General features: G+C 38.0%; 1 protein-coding gene across 3 annotated transcripts in view; it reads left to right on the plus strand.

Annotated features, from left to right (window-relative positions):
* Positions 1-9,057, plus strand: part of rcan2 (regulator of calcineurin 2) — a 355,743-nt gene extending 346,686 nt beyond the window's left edge. For all 3 annotated transcript variants that reach the window (XM_048531672.2, XM_048531673.2, XM_048531674.2), the window contains one exon: positions 6,198-9,057. In XM_048531672.2, coding sequence (XP_048387629.1) covers positions 6,198-6,358 — 161 coding nt within the window. In that variant the 3' untranslated portion in view covers positions 6,359-9,057. The remainder of the gene's footprint in view (positions 1-6,197) is intronic.
* Positions 9,058-18,142: the final 9,085 nt, after the last annotated feature.

Below are 18,142 nucleotides of genomic sequence, written 5' to 3' on the forward strand. Positions count from 1 at the left end.
TTGTTTGTTGTGTACATTAATGATCTAATCATGAATGTAGGTAGAATGATGAGTAAGTATCCAATAACGCAAAAATTGGTGGTGTGGTAAATAGCAATGAGGAAATTCTTAGGCTACAGTACAGGATGGTCAGATGGGCCGAACAGTGGCAAATGGAATTTAATTCTGAAAGCGAGGGAGTGCATGATGAATGCTTAAGACTGTAAGAAGTACAAAGGATCAGAGGGATCTTGGTGTTTATGTTCATAGATCTTTTAAGGCATCAGGACAGATAGATAAAGTGGTTGAGAAAGCCTGTAGGATACTTGTCTAAGTTAGTTAAGATATTCAATACAAGAACAAGGTTATGATGCAGTATTACGTGACATTTAGATGGGCCCCAGCTGGAGTACTGTGTGCATACAACAGGAAAGATGTGATTGTACAAGAGAGGGTGCAGAAGAGATTTATCAGGATTTTAATAAAACAAAGAGCTGTGGCTGCTGAAGATCTGAAACAAACAAGATCAGAATTTGCTGGAGAAACTCAGCAACTTTGGTAGCATCTGTGCAGAGAAAACAGTTAACATTTTGACTCATAACATTTTGGGTACTGTTACCTGTGTTCTGAAGAAGAGTTTTTGGACTTGAAATGTTAACTCTGCTTTTTTTGCAGAGATGCTGAGTTTCTCCCCTACTGACTTTCTTCAGCAACTTCCATTTTTGCATGTTTCCTCAGAATGTGCCTGGGTTGGAGTGGTTCAGGGACGAAGGCAAACCAGATAGACTGGGATTTTTTTGCTTAGAGTAGAGAAGGCCGAGGGGGTATCTGATCAAGGTGTATAAAGTTCTGAGAGGCAAAAACAGAGTAAATGAGGATAAACATTTCCCCTTAGAAGAGGGTTCAGTAGCCAGAGCGTACAATTTTAGCATAAGGAGCAGAAAATTCAGAGGGGTTTTGAGGATTTTTTTTCACCCAGAGGATAGCGGGTATCTGGAGTTCACTGCCTGAAAGGCCAGTAGAGGTAGGACATTTAAGGACTATTTAGATGAACCTTTGAAATGCCACAACGTACAAGGCTATGGTCCAGGTGCTGGAAAATGGGATTAGAATAGATGTTTGATGACTGGCACAGACACGATGGGCTGAAGAATTTCTCTCTGTCCTGTAAGAACTGTACAAATCATTTGCCAGCATTGGGCACCTGTTTGTAAACATGTGACAACAGAAGCTGGGATTGGGGACTAGGCAGTTGAGAGTCAACTACACTTGAATGATTTGCTACTGGTTGACAGTGGTGTTGCCAGGCAGGGCACAGCCAAGCTGCTGCCATCAGGAACATCACTTTCACCATTTTCCAGCTTGTACATAACATTTGATATGAGCCTGTAGCAGCCTGGTAAATGGCCTCTGACAATGAGTGGAACCTTCTCAGCCACTGAACAATATGGACATCTGTTGAGAAAGTTAGGAAAATTGGCCATAGATTTTTAGATTTAGAATTAGACTTACTGTCACATGTACTTAAGAGCACAAGTACAGGAGTACAGTGAAAAGTTTTCAATGTCACCATATAAAGCTTCGTCTTAGGTGAAAGTACCTAAGTACAAAAACTTAAGAACAAGGTAGAAAGAAGTAAGGAACAAAGTTAAAAGTTAAACCTTACAGTCCTTCTTAGTATTAAGTCAGAAAATGAAGAAATAAAGCTAAAAGTTCAACCATTGCAATCTTTCTTAAGTGCTAGCCATGGTGTTACCACACTTAGTACACAGACTCCATCTCCTCCACTCACGCTTTCCCTGTGCTGATGTGCTCTCATCGTCACTGCCGATGTCAGGAAAACTTCCATTGCCTCATTGGGTTCGCCCTTGAAACCTCAGACTGCCAAAGCTCTGATCCAAACGCTGTAAGTGCCAGGCCTTGGCCTTGCCTTCAGTCCATGCAACAATCCTCGGCCTCTCCTTCAGTCCATGTATCGGGCATTAGGAACTCACCAAGAGTCCTGGGTTAGGACCCTAACCGCTGTCTCACACTGGACATCTAGCCAACCCCCAAATTCAACCAGCCCGATACTGCCAGCACCACTGACTCTCTCCAGAAAGTAAGTTAGCAGAAAAAAACTGAGAAAATAACCTAAAACTGAAATAAAGAAAATAAGAACAGATGGAGTGGACGAGTCTACTCCGCCACCAGCATGTAGAGATGCCGACTGATTTGAGTCTGTGCTGGGCTTACTTACTGCTGATGCTTTGCCGTGATTGAACTCCTCAACAAAAGTTAGGTAAAATACAATTAAAAAATTCCAGATCTTTTCATTTTTCTTTGGGGTGGCTCAGTGATTAGCACTGTTGCCTCACAGCGCCAGGGACCGGGGTTCGGTTCCACCCTTTGGTGACTGTCTGTGTGGGTTTCCTCCTGGTGCTCCAGTTTCCTCTCACAGTCCAAAGATGTGCAGGTTAGAGGGACTGGCCATGTAAATTGCCCATAGTGTTCAGGGATGTGTAGCTTAGGTGGGTTATAGGGGGATGGATCTGCAAGGGATGGTCTGAGGGTGGATGTGGTCTTGTTGGACCTAAGGGCCAGTTTCAACACTATCTATTCTATGACCTCTGATAAGAAAAGAGAGAGGGGAAAGTAAAAGAAACAAAGAGACAAGCAAAAGCCCTACTCCATCACCATCTTACCAGAAGGAGTAAAGTACTCAATTCTCCAACCATGTGTTGAATGAGGTATCTCAATAGGGAGAGGTGAGGGACCTATTTGCATGCTGTAGCAACACCCATTTCCTGAACTGGAGCAGGGTGCATCTCTGATCTCCTTCCTTGATCTCTTAGCACTCATTCACTTTGTGCCCGATTGTATCACAAATCTCTGCCATATCATCATTCCTTTGTGTTTTTGCTGTGTGCCCCACAGCCAGAGCTTAAAAGCTTGCAGTGCAGGTACTTTGGTCTTGACTTGTCTTTTAATGCTGACACAGACAGTACTTACAAATAGCCAAGTTTTCCTCTACTTTCAAAAGCCTACTTCTTCAGATGTATCTTTAACAAGCAATAAAGATTATTCTGCTTTCCGGAATTTGTTAAGAGGAAAGATTACAGCACTTGCACTTGATTCATTTGGAAAATATGAGACTTTGAGATGGTTCAGTTAAAGTTTTTGGATTATGAAATGTGTTGGCCAAACTGATACAGGCACATTATACATTGTAGTGAATGATACATGTTGAAAAGAAATTTTTGAGGAAAAGCACATAGAACATTTACAATCAAATTAATAGGGTTATGGAAAAAGGTTCCAAACAAAGTAATAGAAGCAGACGAGATCAACGCATTCAAAAATAGTTGGCTATGTTTATGGAGAAGGAATTAAAGGTAAGAGTGAGAAGCCAAATGTGTGGAGCTGAAAAATGGCCAATCTTATTAGGATTGGATGGTATATTCTTAATCTGAAATCTTTTGTGTATATGAATTCCATGTTTTTTTTGGGCTGAGTCTGAGTTGCGTGTTGAGTTATTTTAACTGGCAGGCTGAAAGTAATAAAACAGGATGTACAGTACTGTAAAACCTAATCAATAAATTCTCAGATATAGCTCCATTGGTAACAATCTTGCTTCTGGGGTAGCAGTTTGTGGGTTCAAATCCCACTACACACAAGTCAAAACTAACATTCCAGTGTGAAACTGAGGGAATGCAGCACAATAGGATGTGCAATCTTTCAGATGAAATATTAAACTGAGGGCCTGTCTGTGTTTTAAGATAGAGTTAAAAGATCTCACAAAAATTATTTTGAACAAGAGCAAGTGAATTGTCCTAAGTGATCAAGCCACTTTTTAACCACTTAATCAACATTATAGAAACAGATTTTCTGGCTGTTTTACTTTAGTGTTTTGGGGGCGCAAAAAGTACTTCATTGACTGTAAAGTGATTTGGGATGTCAAAAGGTCATGAAAGGCACTACATAAATACAGGACTCACTTTATTATAGAACTTTAATCCATGTTGACAGAGCTTGCATTTTGGCCAGAACATTATATTAATAAATTTGTTGTAACTAATTGCAGACAAAATACATGAATACTGCCATTAGAGACTGTCAGTGACTTTCCTGACTTGTCCATGAAGTAATTCTAATACCTTACAATGAAACTGGAAACACAGATTCCGATACACAGGCATATATAGCAATCTGATACTGATGTGTTTAAATCTCAGTTAGTTTCAATCTTCATAACCTGCAGATTGATCTTAAAAGCAAACATTAATCTAAAGAAATTCTTTTAGCTATTCCATTTTGCTAACGTTTTGCTGCAATCAATAGTCTTTGACTGTCGGCACTAACGGCCTGTTCAGGTAGGCAAGTCATGTGTCCACCGTAAAGTAGATTTTAGAACAATATGATCTTACTGCTTGTGGTAATTGTAACTGGTTTACTAAAATAAAAAAAACTCAGAGAATATTTGCCTATTTCTAAATTTTAAAGAACAGTCATTATATTTTAGGTTGATTTTATGCAGCTTTAGTAATTGTCAGAGTTAGTGTACTAAGTTTAACCATGATGGGTGGGAGCCATTAGGATCTAGAGGCACTAAGGATCGTCACTTGGATGCAGATAAGTTGAATAAACATGAGACAGTTGACCTACAAAGCTGTCTTTCTGGCATGCATGTAGAAATAGGAGTTGGCCATCCAGCCATTAAGCAAGCTTCACTATTCAGTTAGGTTATGCCTATCTGTCCATTATCTTCACCAGCCTGCCTTTGATCCATAATCCCCTGATAGCTTGGTCAAATAAAATATGTAAACATCAGACTTGAAATTTCAATTGACACAACATCCACAGCCTTTTGGGCAAAATAATTTTACATTTTCACAGGCTTTTGCAGACTACTCTCTGATTTCACTCCTGAATGAAATAGTCTAATTTTAAAACAGTGCTCTGATCTGATCCAGAGGAAATGTTCATCAATATATCTTATGAAATTACTTTGTCATTTTAAAGACCCCAACTACATTTAGAGTCCAGTACAGAGACCAGCAGTTTTAAAGTAGAAAGTTGAAAATACTAACACAATTGTTACTTTTGCACAGTCCAAGATGAGGCAGGCGGTGTAAATTCACACATATAATTTAGTGTTAAAGTGATGGATGAAAAGCATTGACTTTAAATTTCTTGGAAATGTGAGTTGTGACAAGTTATTGTAGCATGGAAGCCAGGATGCATCCACCACTGACTTAGTAAAGTTTTCAGCTTAGATGAAGTTATTTAATATTCATACCAATGATGAGTATATATTTAATTAAGAGAACGTCCAGAGCACAGACTAATGGCTAACAATTAGAAATTGGGGTCTAAATTGCATGTCTAGGCTTGGGATGAAAATGCTGAACACAACTTAGTGGTAGACCCACAACCTTAATTGTAAAAGGCCCATTGTAAAAGTTTAAAATAAAATTCTTGCTGCCAGATGATCATAGATCCAATATTGTCCTGCACTGGACTCCTGAAGGTCAATCTAACCAACTGACGGTTCACCAAACCACATGCAAGATTCCACTGAAGATGCAAAGTGCTGAAACACTTGATTTAGGAATTCCCTGCACCTTGATTGCCTCATCTTCCTGTCCTTATGATGAAAATCTTGTTTGGGGCAAGTGGAAGCTCAAACCTCGTGTGTGTCAGCTGCCAATCTCAACTGACTATTAATTCCAGATACATTGATTAGATGTAAAATATGTCATAAAAGTTTCAAACTGATATTCTTACTAATTAAGCAGGTAAAATGTAATTGGGATAGCTGTGAGGGTGGAGGTTCCAATCAAATCAGCCATGAACTTATTGTATGGCAGAGTAGGCTTGAGGGGCTGAATGGCTTACTCCAGGTCCTAATCTGTATGATTGTATGTTCATTTTAAAATATTGCAGAGCCTGGATATTGCATTATCTGTGCTTTTTTTCCACCTATAGCAAAGCAATGAATATTTATCAAGAACACAACTTTCAACAGAGATATTGATATTTTTGAGATCCTGCCTTTTGCTAAATTTCACCCTTACAATTAAGAAATCCTAGCTTTCCTCAAGCTCAATTATAGATCTGCGATACACAGAGCTACAAAAATAAGTCAAACAATTATCTCCAATAACTTTTTAAAAGTAAAAATATTGTAAAATAATGTTTTGCCTTCATTGTAATCCTTTTATTTTTGATTTTTATAGGTGAAAAGTATGAATTACATGCAGGAACTGAATCAACTCCCAGTGTGGTTGTCCATGTCTGCGATAGTGAAACAGAGGATGAGGATGAATCGAAGAATTCTCCAAAACCAAAAATAATTCAAACCAGGCGTCCTGATCTGCCACCAGCAATGTCTAATTGAAAAATTGGTGCACACTTTCAGTCAAGCATCATTCAGTGCTCTCTGCTACAGCTGTACTTTGTTGAAAGGAAGATTTGTCAGTCAGTCACAGGAGCATTTGTTTTAAGCCCCATGTTATGTTTCTAATGCCTACTAAAATAGGATGGAAGGGGTTACTATGCGTATGCCTTTTTGCTACATACAAACTAATAGTTATGATCATATCATAAAGTATTCATTTATGTTCAAATGACATTAGTAAATCCAGGAGTAATTGCAAAGCTTGGCATTATAATTCCATGGTAAATTACATCTCACTGTTCAGCACCTAGTGTTCTAAACGATTTGGTATAAATGCTTGATCCAATTTTAGATTAGGCTTACAGTCTTGAGGCACGTTGTGATTATATCTACTATATTTTCTGTCTCAGCCAAAAATTGAAATGGTCAATGAATAGTCTGAGTTTTACTTTCTTGGCATCGCATTACCAATTTTACCTCCTTCGTGAAAATCCCGTGAGACTATTGTAAAAAAGTATAGGCACCACAAGGGGAAAGACTAACTTTCATTTATCGATGTGCATTACATAATGTCAGCATCTTCCATGTAATCTTGTGAAATGGTGTAACCGTACTTTGTATTTTATCACTTTTATTATTGATACAATGTACTGATTGAGTTATATACAGTATAATTATTAAAAAAGGAATGATAAAATGAGTTTAAAGGCAGATAGACAAACAGGTATTATCACAGTTATCAGTTAAGTGCAGACTGGATTCCTCATAAGGATGAGTGTCAATAGATCATATTATGGTATCACCTGCTGCAATGAAGACTCATATTGTGCTGCTACAATACAGATTTATGCTCTAATCAGTGCAAGATGACCTGATATCCATACGTTGGCACACATTCTTTTAAAAGAAATTTCCCTAAGTATAAGATTCTTTGTTTTTAATCTTTTGACATTTTCTTTACCTATGCTACTTAACATTAGCAAGGTCCAGCTGAGCATGACATTCAGAGTTGTCTAAAGAACTATTTGGAAAAATATGATCTATAAGTTACTTCAGCTTGAAATGATAACATGTTCATTTCATATCTTTGGGACATAGATTCTTGAGACACAATTGAGTAAATGTGTAAGCCAGACTGAAATCTGCCTATCAACGTTTTAAACAAAACAAATTAGCTGCCTTCTTGATTCTACTCTACTTTGCAACATTAAGAAGATAATTATCAAAATTTAGATAAACTTGGTTAGGAACCAATATAACAATCTAATTTTTGGGTTGAACTATATTTTCAGTTTTCACATAAATGAATATATTTTAGTGGCTAGCAACTTCAATGCTACAAGTATTTGTTTTTATCTGGATAAACACCTACTTTGCTTTGCTCAGTTAATCATATCTATCAAGGATAATGAATACTATGTAATAACCATTGTGTTTAATGTATAAGTCAATGCTTCTGTAGTCACAAGGAACAGTGTTCCTGTTGGATTTCTGCTCAGTTTTTCAATTCAGCTATAATGCTTCCATCGGTTTTCCTTTTTAAAATTACTGAAGAAAAATGCTTATGCTGAAGTATATTGAGATTGAGTTGTGTACAAAATTGTCAGAAATGAAAATGGTGTTATAAGGATACAAACAAAAACTGAATGAACTCACTGCAGAGATGTAATAATTCTAAGTGGAGAAAGATTTCAAGCTAAAACAGTCAAACTTCATTACAACAATATATAAATCTGTATGTTCTAATCCCATGAAACTCGGAAAAAGTGAAGCAATATTGACTTGCAATGACAATATTCATTTCCCATTAGATGACCTGCAAATTGTCATTTGAACTCAATTATGCTCAACTTTGAGATTTTTATGATCTTCTCTAAACTCCAAATCACCAGGTCTGGAGGCATTTTCTACCAAAGAAATTTGTTTTTGTTATCCTTTATGTTGTTCCATGCACCATGGTTTTATCTGAGGTCAAAAATGCTTGAGAACACTATCCTCGACTGCAGATGTGCAAAACCAGAGGGTAAGTTAGCTAGAAATGAGATTTGACTGCTTTTCCGGGTACCTAGAGCTTGTGTGTATAGTTAGAATGTAACATTATGAGTAGTACTAGTATTGGACATTGTCTGTGTTATTACTTGTCTTTGCCACTGAATGGGTGCTAGTAATAATACTTTATGAATTAATTGCCTTATATATGTACGTCTGGTATATACTTGTTGTTATTTGGTTTGTGCATGAACTGTGTCGTATTGTTCAAAATTGTGGTCCTTGTGACAGATTTGTACCTGTGCCTTCTCTAAGATTTTGCAAAAGGCACACATTCACATCACAGCTTGTCTTTAAAAATTCCCTTTACTCAAATATAACCTGTTCTTTAGACATGAGTTGAAAGCTTTTGTGATGAATAATGCAATGGTTTTTAAAAAATATTATTTTTATTTCTGTAACATAAAACATTGTCCTTCAAAAGACCTATTGCTTGTTAGTTTGTGTACCAAATAATTTGTGTTATACCAGTTATCATACAGCACCTTTAGGTAATTGCATTTTAGGGAGTGCTTGTGCAGATGCCCCCATGATTGTCAGAACAAACTTAATGAACACTCTAAGGTGATTGTAACCTTTCAAGAGTATTGAAATGAAAAGCAAGTTTTCAAACACCATATAAATAAAAAAAAGTTATTCGTATTTCCACAGTATTCTTGTTACAAATTTTTGAACTTGCACTTAAAATTACAACATGTGATCAATACAGCTAGCACTAGTAGGCAAGTATTTATCACTTTTTATGAACAACTAAATTGCTTTCTCAACTTCTTAAGAACAGTTAATGGTTTGCAGTGGAATTTGTCATATTAAAGCTAGTATGTTGTTGTCCTATTCCAAGAATAGCATAACATAAATAGCACACCCTCACCCTAAACCCGCAGTCACCATCCGGCCTATACGTCCCCGGACCCTATGGGACAATTTAGCACAGCCAGCCCACCTAACCTACTCATCTTTCGACTGCAGGACACCACAGCAGCCAGCAGAAAACAATGCAGACACGGAAGAACATGCAAACTCCACAGAGACAGTCACCCAAGACTGAAATTGAACTTGTGTCCCTGCCACTGAGAGTCAGCAATGCTAACCACTGAGTCACCCAACTTAAAACATATGGCAGCAGAATGAGATGAAGGACTTCTGCCCCTCTATGTATGAAAATATACCATCTTTGAGATTTATTTGGAGATGACAGGGAGGAGATTTAGTGATTTCTAATGATAATTTATTGACCAATGAAAGGAAATATTTTGTATAGCCTTATTGATTGAGGGATATAAACATAAATGTAAACAAGAACACAAATTTGTCTAAAACTGGGAGTGTTTCTAAAACTGCTTTTTTTGTTTTTTTTGGGTCCTGTCCAAAGGATCTTGCATGACTAATAAACAGATCCAAATAGATGTATTGAAGTTTTCAAGATGGATAAACAGGATAACTTTGACTTAAAAGTATTCACTTGCAGGTAAAAGGAACATGGGAAACCAAATATTAAGCAGCTACAGGAAACCTTTTAGCCTTGCCACTGTGTTACTAGCAGGTTTTTGCAGTTAGCAGGTTTTTGCAGTTAGCAGCTGTGGTGATCTCTGCTAACCTCAAAGCAAGTTGCCCAAAATATTAGCAATAGGCCATTAGTGTTGCAAGTATATCAAGAATCACCAACCAAGGTTGCAAGCTGAAAATATCTGACAGCATTTTATTCTGTAACCTGATCCATTTGAAACACTGGTGTTTTATGTGTCAAGGAAGCAGATCCTCTGCCTGTACATCCTGCGCTGCCTTCATGGCCTCCAAGCAAGCTGCACTTCCCTGCTCTTCCCCTCTGTCCTGTCAAGCTGGAGGTCTAAGAAGTTGCTGTTCTTGCTGGTATTACCCATGCTCCTGCTGGTGCGTTCCTGCTAGTTCTTTTCACACTGTTGATCTTAGTCTTTTTCAAATTAAAACAGCAAAAGTGGCACTCCTGATGACCTGATAAATCAAAGCAGAGATCAGATGTACAAATCTACAAAATTATTGAATTATTGCAGCACAAGTATTGCAAACAAAACCTTTTATATAAGCTGCAAGAAAGCAGCTGCATGGTATCAACATTGGTGACATATTTTTCCGTCATGCCTTTAGCCTCCTTAAATGCTGCAGAATTCCTGTCTTGTTTTCAATGGCAAGTTCCAAGAGGCCTGGGAGACCCAGGGGTTCTCAGCTAAGTTGCAAATTCCGTATTAATTATGTTATAAATAGGCAATTGACATATTGAAACAGTCAGGCTGTCTTTTTCGAAGGAGTTGCTCATTTGGAATTTAATGCTGCAGCTAAATGTTAAAGTAGGATGATTAGGGCTGACTTCAACATGTTTTTAATCCTGCAATGAAACCCAAACTCGTGCTCCTGCTGTTAAAATTCAGTCAGAATCCTTGATAATATTTTGGGTTTTGTGAATGCCATTCGCATTTTTTTGTAGCTTTGCAGCAAAGCCTTGCGCTGGGGCCACCATGACTCCACAATATCAGCTGTAATGACTTGTACTTGTATAGCATCTTTAACACAGAGAAACAACCCAACTCACTATGTAGGAAAATGGGATAAAGGCAGATCAAGTAAGAGCCATGACCTCAAACTTGCACAAAGAAATGAGCTTCCAAGGGATTCTTTACAACATTAAAGGAAGGTAACGGGGTTTAGGAAGTACTTCCAGATGGAGGTATCTGTGTGGTTGAGCACATGGCGACCAATGGTGAGGTGACATGCGGTGGAATTGGACAAAATGTTGACAGTCAATTGGATGGAATGCAGAAGGGGTTGTTGGGCTGGTATGTAGTAAAGAATGAGGCCATGAAGGGATTTCAACACAAGAACAATAATACAGGAGAGTGAAGCTGGCTTTGATGGGAGACATTCTGTTTATGTGCATGTCCTATTTCTCATCAAGATTTTTCAACAAAGGGAAAACCTCAAATTTACATTGTGCATTAGATTCTTAATTTATAGTTCCACAGGGTACAATGAAAAAAACATGTCAGACTGCAATGCTTAACTGGGCTTCAGGTTTTAGTTCCAACTAACCCAATAGTTTGCTCATGTATTTAATTCCAAGTGCAATGGTTATTAATAAAACAGACATTCTTTTTAACATATCTTTTATTTTATCAGAAAAGCACAATCAATATTCACAGTTCCATCAACATTGTAATTTTCTCTGCATTCATCTTTTAAAAGAAAAATTTATTATAAGAAATATATAGTGACTTCTAAAAATCATTGGCAATGTAGTCATTACTATGTGCAACCAATCTATTAAATATACAAAGTGCTTTTCCATGAATTGATGATATAACCTGAAAAGACAGTTGAAAAACAGCATTTTATAGGTCCCTGCAGTTAAATACTGGGGAGACGAAACTCAAACTAAGTGATCACTTTGTGGAACACCACTGCTCTATCTGTAAAAATGATCCAGAGCTTCCAATTACCTGCTACTTCAATACCCATTGTGAACCTGTGCCAACCTGTGTCGCAGGCCTGCAGCAGTGCTTCTGCAAAGCTCAAACTGAGCTGGAGGTACATCACCTCATCTTTTGTCTAGATACCTTACAGCATTCAGTACTCAACATTGAGTTTAACAATTTCAGGAAAGGAACACCTTCCTTCATGTTCATTACCCACTCCTACAATGTGAGACCTATTTTTAACTATTCACACTTCCTGTTAGAACGCATTCAGCATTTATCTTCTCTTGGCTTATCATCAGTAATCTATATATTTCGCTCTCTTCCTTGTTTCTGCATGTTTCCATGTGTTCTACTCACTCCATTCCAAACCCTCCCTCCACATCCACCACATACACCCCCTAATATCAGCATAAATACCACCCTTTCCTAGCTGCTTCAGTTCTGATCAAGGGTCATTGGCCTTGAAATGTCAACTGTTCCTCTCTTTACAAATGCTGCCAGCTCTGAGTTTCTCCAGCAATTTCTGTTTTTGATAAAGTTAATTTAAATTTGACTTTAACTTTATTACTCAAAGTTATTATTATTCAAGGGCTAACGAGTTTCCATACTGAATTTATTCACTGAATTGTAAGGAAAATAAAAGAACAGAAAAAATGTTGATCTAATAATGATGAGAGTTAAATTTTACTCTCACTGTTTGACGTTTAACATAGATGAATCGAATATATGCATTATCTCCTTTCGTAGGAAACTAGTTTATTAATTCTTAACATTCATGCCCTGAAATCTTTGAGCAATGTGCATAATTCAAACAATCTTCAAAAACCACGTAAAACTGTTGGTTAGACTTCTAAATGATGTCATTATTTTCATAAATGTCAAGTCATAACATTTTGTGGCATTTTGAGGAGCTGAACTTAAAATATTTTGGAGTTATATCATTTCATACTGAGCACTATAAATGGATCCAGAATGTTAGATACAGAAGCCACATCATAGAATCATAGAATTAATACAGTGCAATGGGGATGGGGCAGGCATGCAGTCTAATGTGTTTGCAGCAGCTCTGAGTATTTTTAACTCAGTCCTAAAATCCCGTCTTTTCCCCATAGCTCTTCACATTGTTTCTATTAAATAAGCATCCAATGCCGTCTTGAATGCTTCAATTGAACCTGCATCCACCATGTTTTCAAGGAGTGCAGTATAAATCCATTGATTGTGTAAAAAGGCTGATATTAATCTTAGAGACAGCAAGAACTGCAGATGCTGGAGTCAGAGATAACATAGTGTGGAGTTGAAAGAACATAGCAGGCAGCATCAGAGGAGCAGGAAAGTTGACCCTTTTGAAGAAGGGTCCCGACTCGAAACATCAATTTTCGTGGTCCTCTGCTGCTGCCTGGCCTGCTGTGTTCCCCCAGCTCCACACTGTGTTATATTATTCTCGCATTTGCAAAACTATGTCCCCTGGTTCTCAATCCTTTTACAAACATGAATAGTATTTTCCTGTCTTTCTGTTTAAGTCTGTCATGATTTTGAACACTCCCCTCTCTACTGTCCCACCTTCTCCAACCTATGCTCATAACTGAAGTTTCCCATTCCTGGAAAAATTCTTGCAAACCCCTTCTACACTCACTCCAATGCATTCATATTCTTTGTGAAATGTGACGTTCAGAGCTTCATATAATACTCCACTAAACTCTGACTAGTGTTATATAAAAATTTAGCACAATGCTAAATGCTCTTCTTCTCTAAACCTATAATACTGTATGTTGTATTTTAACAAATCGCCCGACCCATTTTATCTACCATTGACGACTTATGCATTTATATATTCCGGTCTGTCTATTCCTGGACACCCTTTAGACTAGCTTTTATTTTATACTGTCTGTAGTGTAGATGAGCAGAGAGATCTTGGTGTCCATGTACACAGTTCCTTGAAAGTTGCCACCCAGGTTGAAAGGGCTGTTAAGAAGGCATAGTGTTTTAGCTTTTATTAATAGAGGGACTGAGTTCCGGAACCAAGAGGTTATGCTGCAGCTGTACAAAACTCTGGTGCGGCCGCACTTGCGGTATTGCGTACAATACTGGTCACCGCATTACAAGAAGGATGTGGAAGCTTTGGAAAGGGTGCAGAGGAGATTTACTAGGATGTTGCCTGGTATGGAGGGAAGGTCTTACGAGGAAAGGCTGAGGGACTTGAGGCTGTTTTCGTTAGAGAGAAGAAGGTTGAGAGGTGACTTAATTGAGACATATAAAATAATCAGAGGGTTAGATAGGGTGGATAGGGAGAGCCTTTTTCCTAGGATGGTGACAGCAAGCACGAGGGGGGCATAGCTTTAAATTGAGGGATGAAAGATATAGGACAGATGTCAGAGGTGGTTTCTTTACTCAGAGAGTAGTAAGGGAATGGAACGCTTTGCCTGCAATGGTAGTAGATTCGCCAACTTTAGGTACATTTAAGTCGTCATTGGATAAGCATATGGTCGTACGTGGAATAGTGTAGGTTAGATGGGCTTCAGATCGGTATGACAGGTCGGCACAACATCGAGGGCTGAAGGCCTGTACTGTGCTGTAATGTTCTATGTTCTATGTCTCTGTGTTCTTTCTGCCAATGTGCATCACTTCATTCCTCCCCACATTGAACATCATCTGCCGCCTATCTACCCACCCACAAATGTTGATAATGTCCTTTTGAAGTTCTACACTGTCCCCTTTATAGGTTACAACCCTTCCAAGTTTTATATCATCCACAAAATTTGACATTACTTCCTATACACCAAGATCTAAATTATTAGTATGTATAAGGGAAGTAAAGCTCCAAATATTGATTCCTGGGCAACTCTTGTGAGAAGGCTTGCTCCAACCTAAAAATAACCATAACTGATCCTTTGTCTTTCTAATCACCATCCAATTTTGTATCCATGTTGTTGCATTCCCGTTTATTCCAGTCCCTTGTGTAAAAGTCATCAGCATTGTTGTTGCCAAGTGAATATGGAGAGTGCATTCAAAATTTGAAACAAACATCTTTTATGTCTGAGGAAATGAAGTATGGATTGGACTTTTCATGTAAACAGGTTTAGATCTACAAATTTTGAATGCAGCAATGATGCAAATGACCTGTTAGTCTACTTTTTTGATGATATCAATGGAGCAATAAATACCGGTCCGAATGCATGAAGAATTTCCTACTGTGCTTCAAACCGTATTGGATGTAATCGGTTATTGGAATGGGTAAATTGGACCAAGTGAAGTAATCTAGGTTTCTTTCAATAGGAGTGGAACCTCAATGATGGTCTTGTACAATATCCTGATCTTCAGCCTTGATGGTAGATTGGACAATAGCAGGGCATTAAAAGTCTATCACCTCATTAATAGTTAGATCCCATCTATGAGTGTGGACAGGCTAAATAGTGAAGGGTTAAGCTCTGTATCTTCCTCCACATTTTTAAAATTACTTCTTCAAGTTAGCATAATCATTCTGCTGTTGACCTCGCTCACTAATGAGGATTGTTTTTCCAGCAGAGTCTACTGCAAACTTCTTGCTCAAGAGTTTCTTTCTCGGAGGTAAAATGTAGACCAGGACAACACTGAACTTTGGAGGAGAATGTTTTCCTCAGCTAATAATTTGCAGTGATCTGAATGCAAAAGAAGGAATTTTACTCCCAGCAGAGTATCTCTATTGTGTATCATGTGCTGTGAAATTCTTCTTCCCTTTTTCAGTTATGAGTTCTTGTTTTTCTCCAAGGATTTTCCTGAAGTCTGTTAACAAATTAGCTTGTTCCTGAAACAGTCAAGGTCATTCACATTCTGTAACTTTACTGTTGATTTGGACTTCTGCCAGTTGGTAGCCGATTTTGGAGTGTGTGACTTGGATATCTTTATTTTCCTTTGCTGCCTAATCCAGTAGTTGCTGCCACTATATATTTCCCAAAGAAACAGTTCATTTTTAGACCCTGCGTCCTAGTGGTTTTCAAGAAGGAGATAGGTATACTTTTTAGGGGCAAGTAACTTCTCCAGCTGTTGCTCACTTTTCATGTAATTGAGTTGCATTTTAGGCTAAAAGTAGCATTCTCAAGGTAATTCTCATTTATGGGAGCTCTATAGATTGGGCTTCTGTTTCCTTACTGTGTGATAAAAGCCATAATTTACATATGTAAACCTTCTTTTCTAAGTTTGGCTTTCAAGCCAGTGGCACTTGGATGTTGATTTACTTGAGTTATTTTAGTGAAATGGTTTAAAAATTAAACAGGTAAGTTTTTTTCTGAAACACAGAAATTTAAACAGCAAGGGCAGGTCTAAAACCTTCAAGCTTGTTTTTCCATTCAAAATCATCACAGCTGATCCTGTTTCTCAATGCCATATTCCCACTTATTTCCCATGCCCCATGATGCCTTTAAAATCTAGAAGTTTATCTTTCTCTTGAAGATTATCAGTGCCTTGATTTCCACAAACTTCTGCAGTTGATTATTCGACAGGTTTATTACCCTTTGAGTGAAATATTTATTCTTAGTCTCAGTCCTAAATGGTCTATTCCTTATCCTCAGACCTCTATACTTGCCAGCCAGGGAAATCATTTTCCCTGCATCGTGTCTGTCCCAGACCTGTTAGAATTTTATATGTTTCCATCAGATCCCTTGTCATCAACTTAAACTCTAGTGAATGCAGGGCCAGTTAAGCCAATCTCTCATCATAGTCTTTTCACCTGTGCTATCAGCCTTGTGAACCTCTGTTGCATTCTCTATGGAAAGTATACACTTTTTTAGATAGGAAAACTGAACGGCACACAATCTTCCAGGTGTGGTCTCATGAAGGTCCTGCATAGCTGCGATAAGACATCCTTGCTTCAGAGCACAAATCCTTTTGTAATGATGGCCAATGTACCATTTGCCATCTTAATTGCTTCAAATCTCCTTGCATCCTCCTGACAACTCTCAATTCCACCTAGTCTTGTGTCATCAGCAAACATGGATATGTTGCATTTGGTCATTTATATATATCTTCTAAATAGCTGACACCCAAACACTGATCCTTGTGGTACCCTACGAGTCACTGCCTGCCCTCATTTATTCCCACTCTGTTTCCAATCTATCAACAAATTCTTAATCCGTGTTAATTTTTTGCCCTACCCTACACACTTTAACTTTGCCCACTAGCCTCTTATAAGACACCTTGTCAAAAGCCTTATGAAAATCCAAATACACCAACGCCGCTGTTTCTCCCCTATCTGTTCTACTAGTTCAATTGTTAAAATATTCCAGTAGATTTGTTAACCATGATTTGTCTTTCATAAATCCACACTGATTTTGTCAAATCCAGTTAATTCTTTCCAAATGTTCAGTTATCATGCCTTTTATAACAGACACATGCATTTCGCCACCACTGAAGCTAGGCTAACTGGTCTGAAATTCTCTCCCTCCTTTTTTATGTAGTTTGGCTATATTTACTGCCCTCCAATCTGTAGGACTGCTCCAGAGTCTCCAGAATTTTAGAAGATGTCTATCAATGTACCTCATCTTTCCAAAGTAGCTTCCTTTAGTATCTGGGATGTCGATTATTCAGTCCTAGTGATTGACAGCCTTTTGCCCCATTGATTTTCCCAGCACTATTTTCATATGAATACCTTCAATTTCACCTTTTCACCGGACCCTTGGTACTCCAAAATTGCTACAAAGTAATTTGTGCCATCTTTTGTGAAGACAGAACCAAAGTACGTATTCAATTCTTCTACAATTCTTTGCATCCCATTATAATTTCATCGGTTTTTGACTATGGAAAACCTAAATTTGTCTTTGTTAGTGTTTTACTCTTATAGAGTTATAGAGTCATTCAACACAGAAAGTTCTTTCAGTTCAACTCGTCCATGCCAATCAAGTTTCCTAAACTAATTTATTCCCATTTGACTGCATTTGGCCCGTATCCTCTAAACCTTTACTGTTCATACACCTGTCCCATTGTCTTTTAAATGTTGTAACTGTAACTGCATCCACCACTTCTTCTGGCAGTTCATTCCCCATATGAACCACTCTCTGTATGAGAAAGTTGCCCTTCACGTGCCTTTTAAATCTTTCTCCTCACACCTTAAAAATGGGCCTTCTAGTTTTGAATTGCCCCGCTCTAGGGAAAAGACCTTTGCTATTCACACAATCTATGCCCTTCATGATTTTATAGACCTCTATAAGGTCACCCCTCAATTTCATGCTCCAATGAAAGAAGTGCCAACCTATCTGGTATCTACTTGTAACACAAGCCCCCCCGGTCCTGGGAACATACTTATAAATCTTTTCTG

Source organism: Stegostoma tigrinum, chromosome 4 (genome assembly GCF_030684315.1).
Source record: "Stegostoma tigrinum isolate sSteTig4 chromosome 4, sSteTig4.hap1, whole genome shotgun sequence".
NCBI classification, from domain to species: domain Eukaryota; kingdom Metazoa; phylum Chordata; class Chondrichthyes; order Orectolobiformes; family Stegostomatidae; genus Stegostoma; species Stegostoma tigrinum.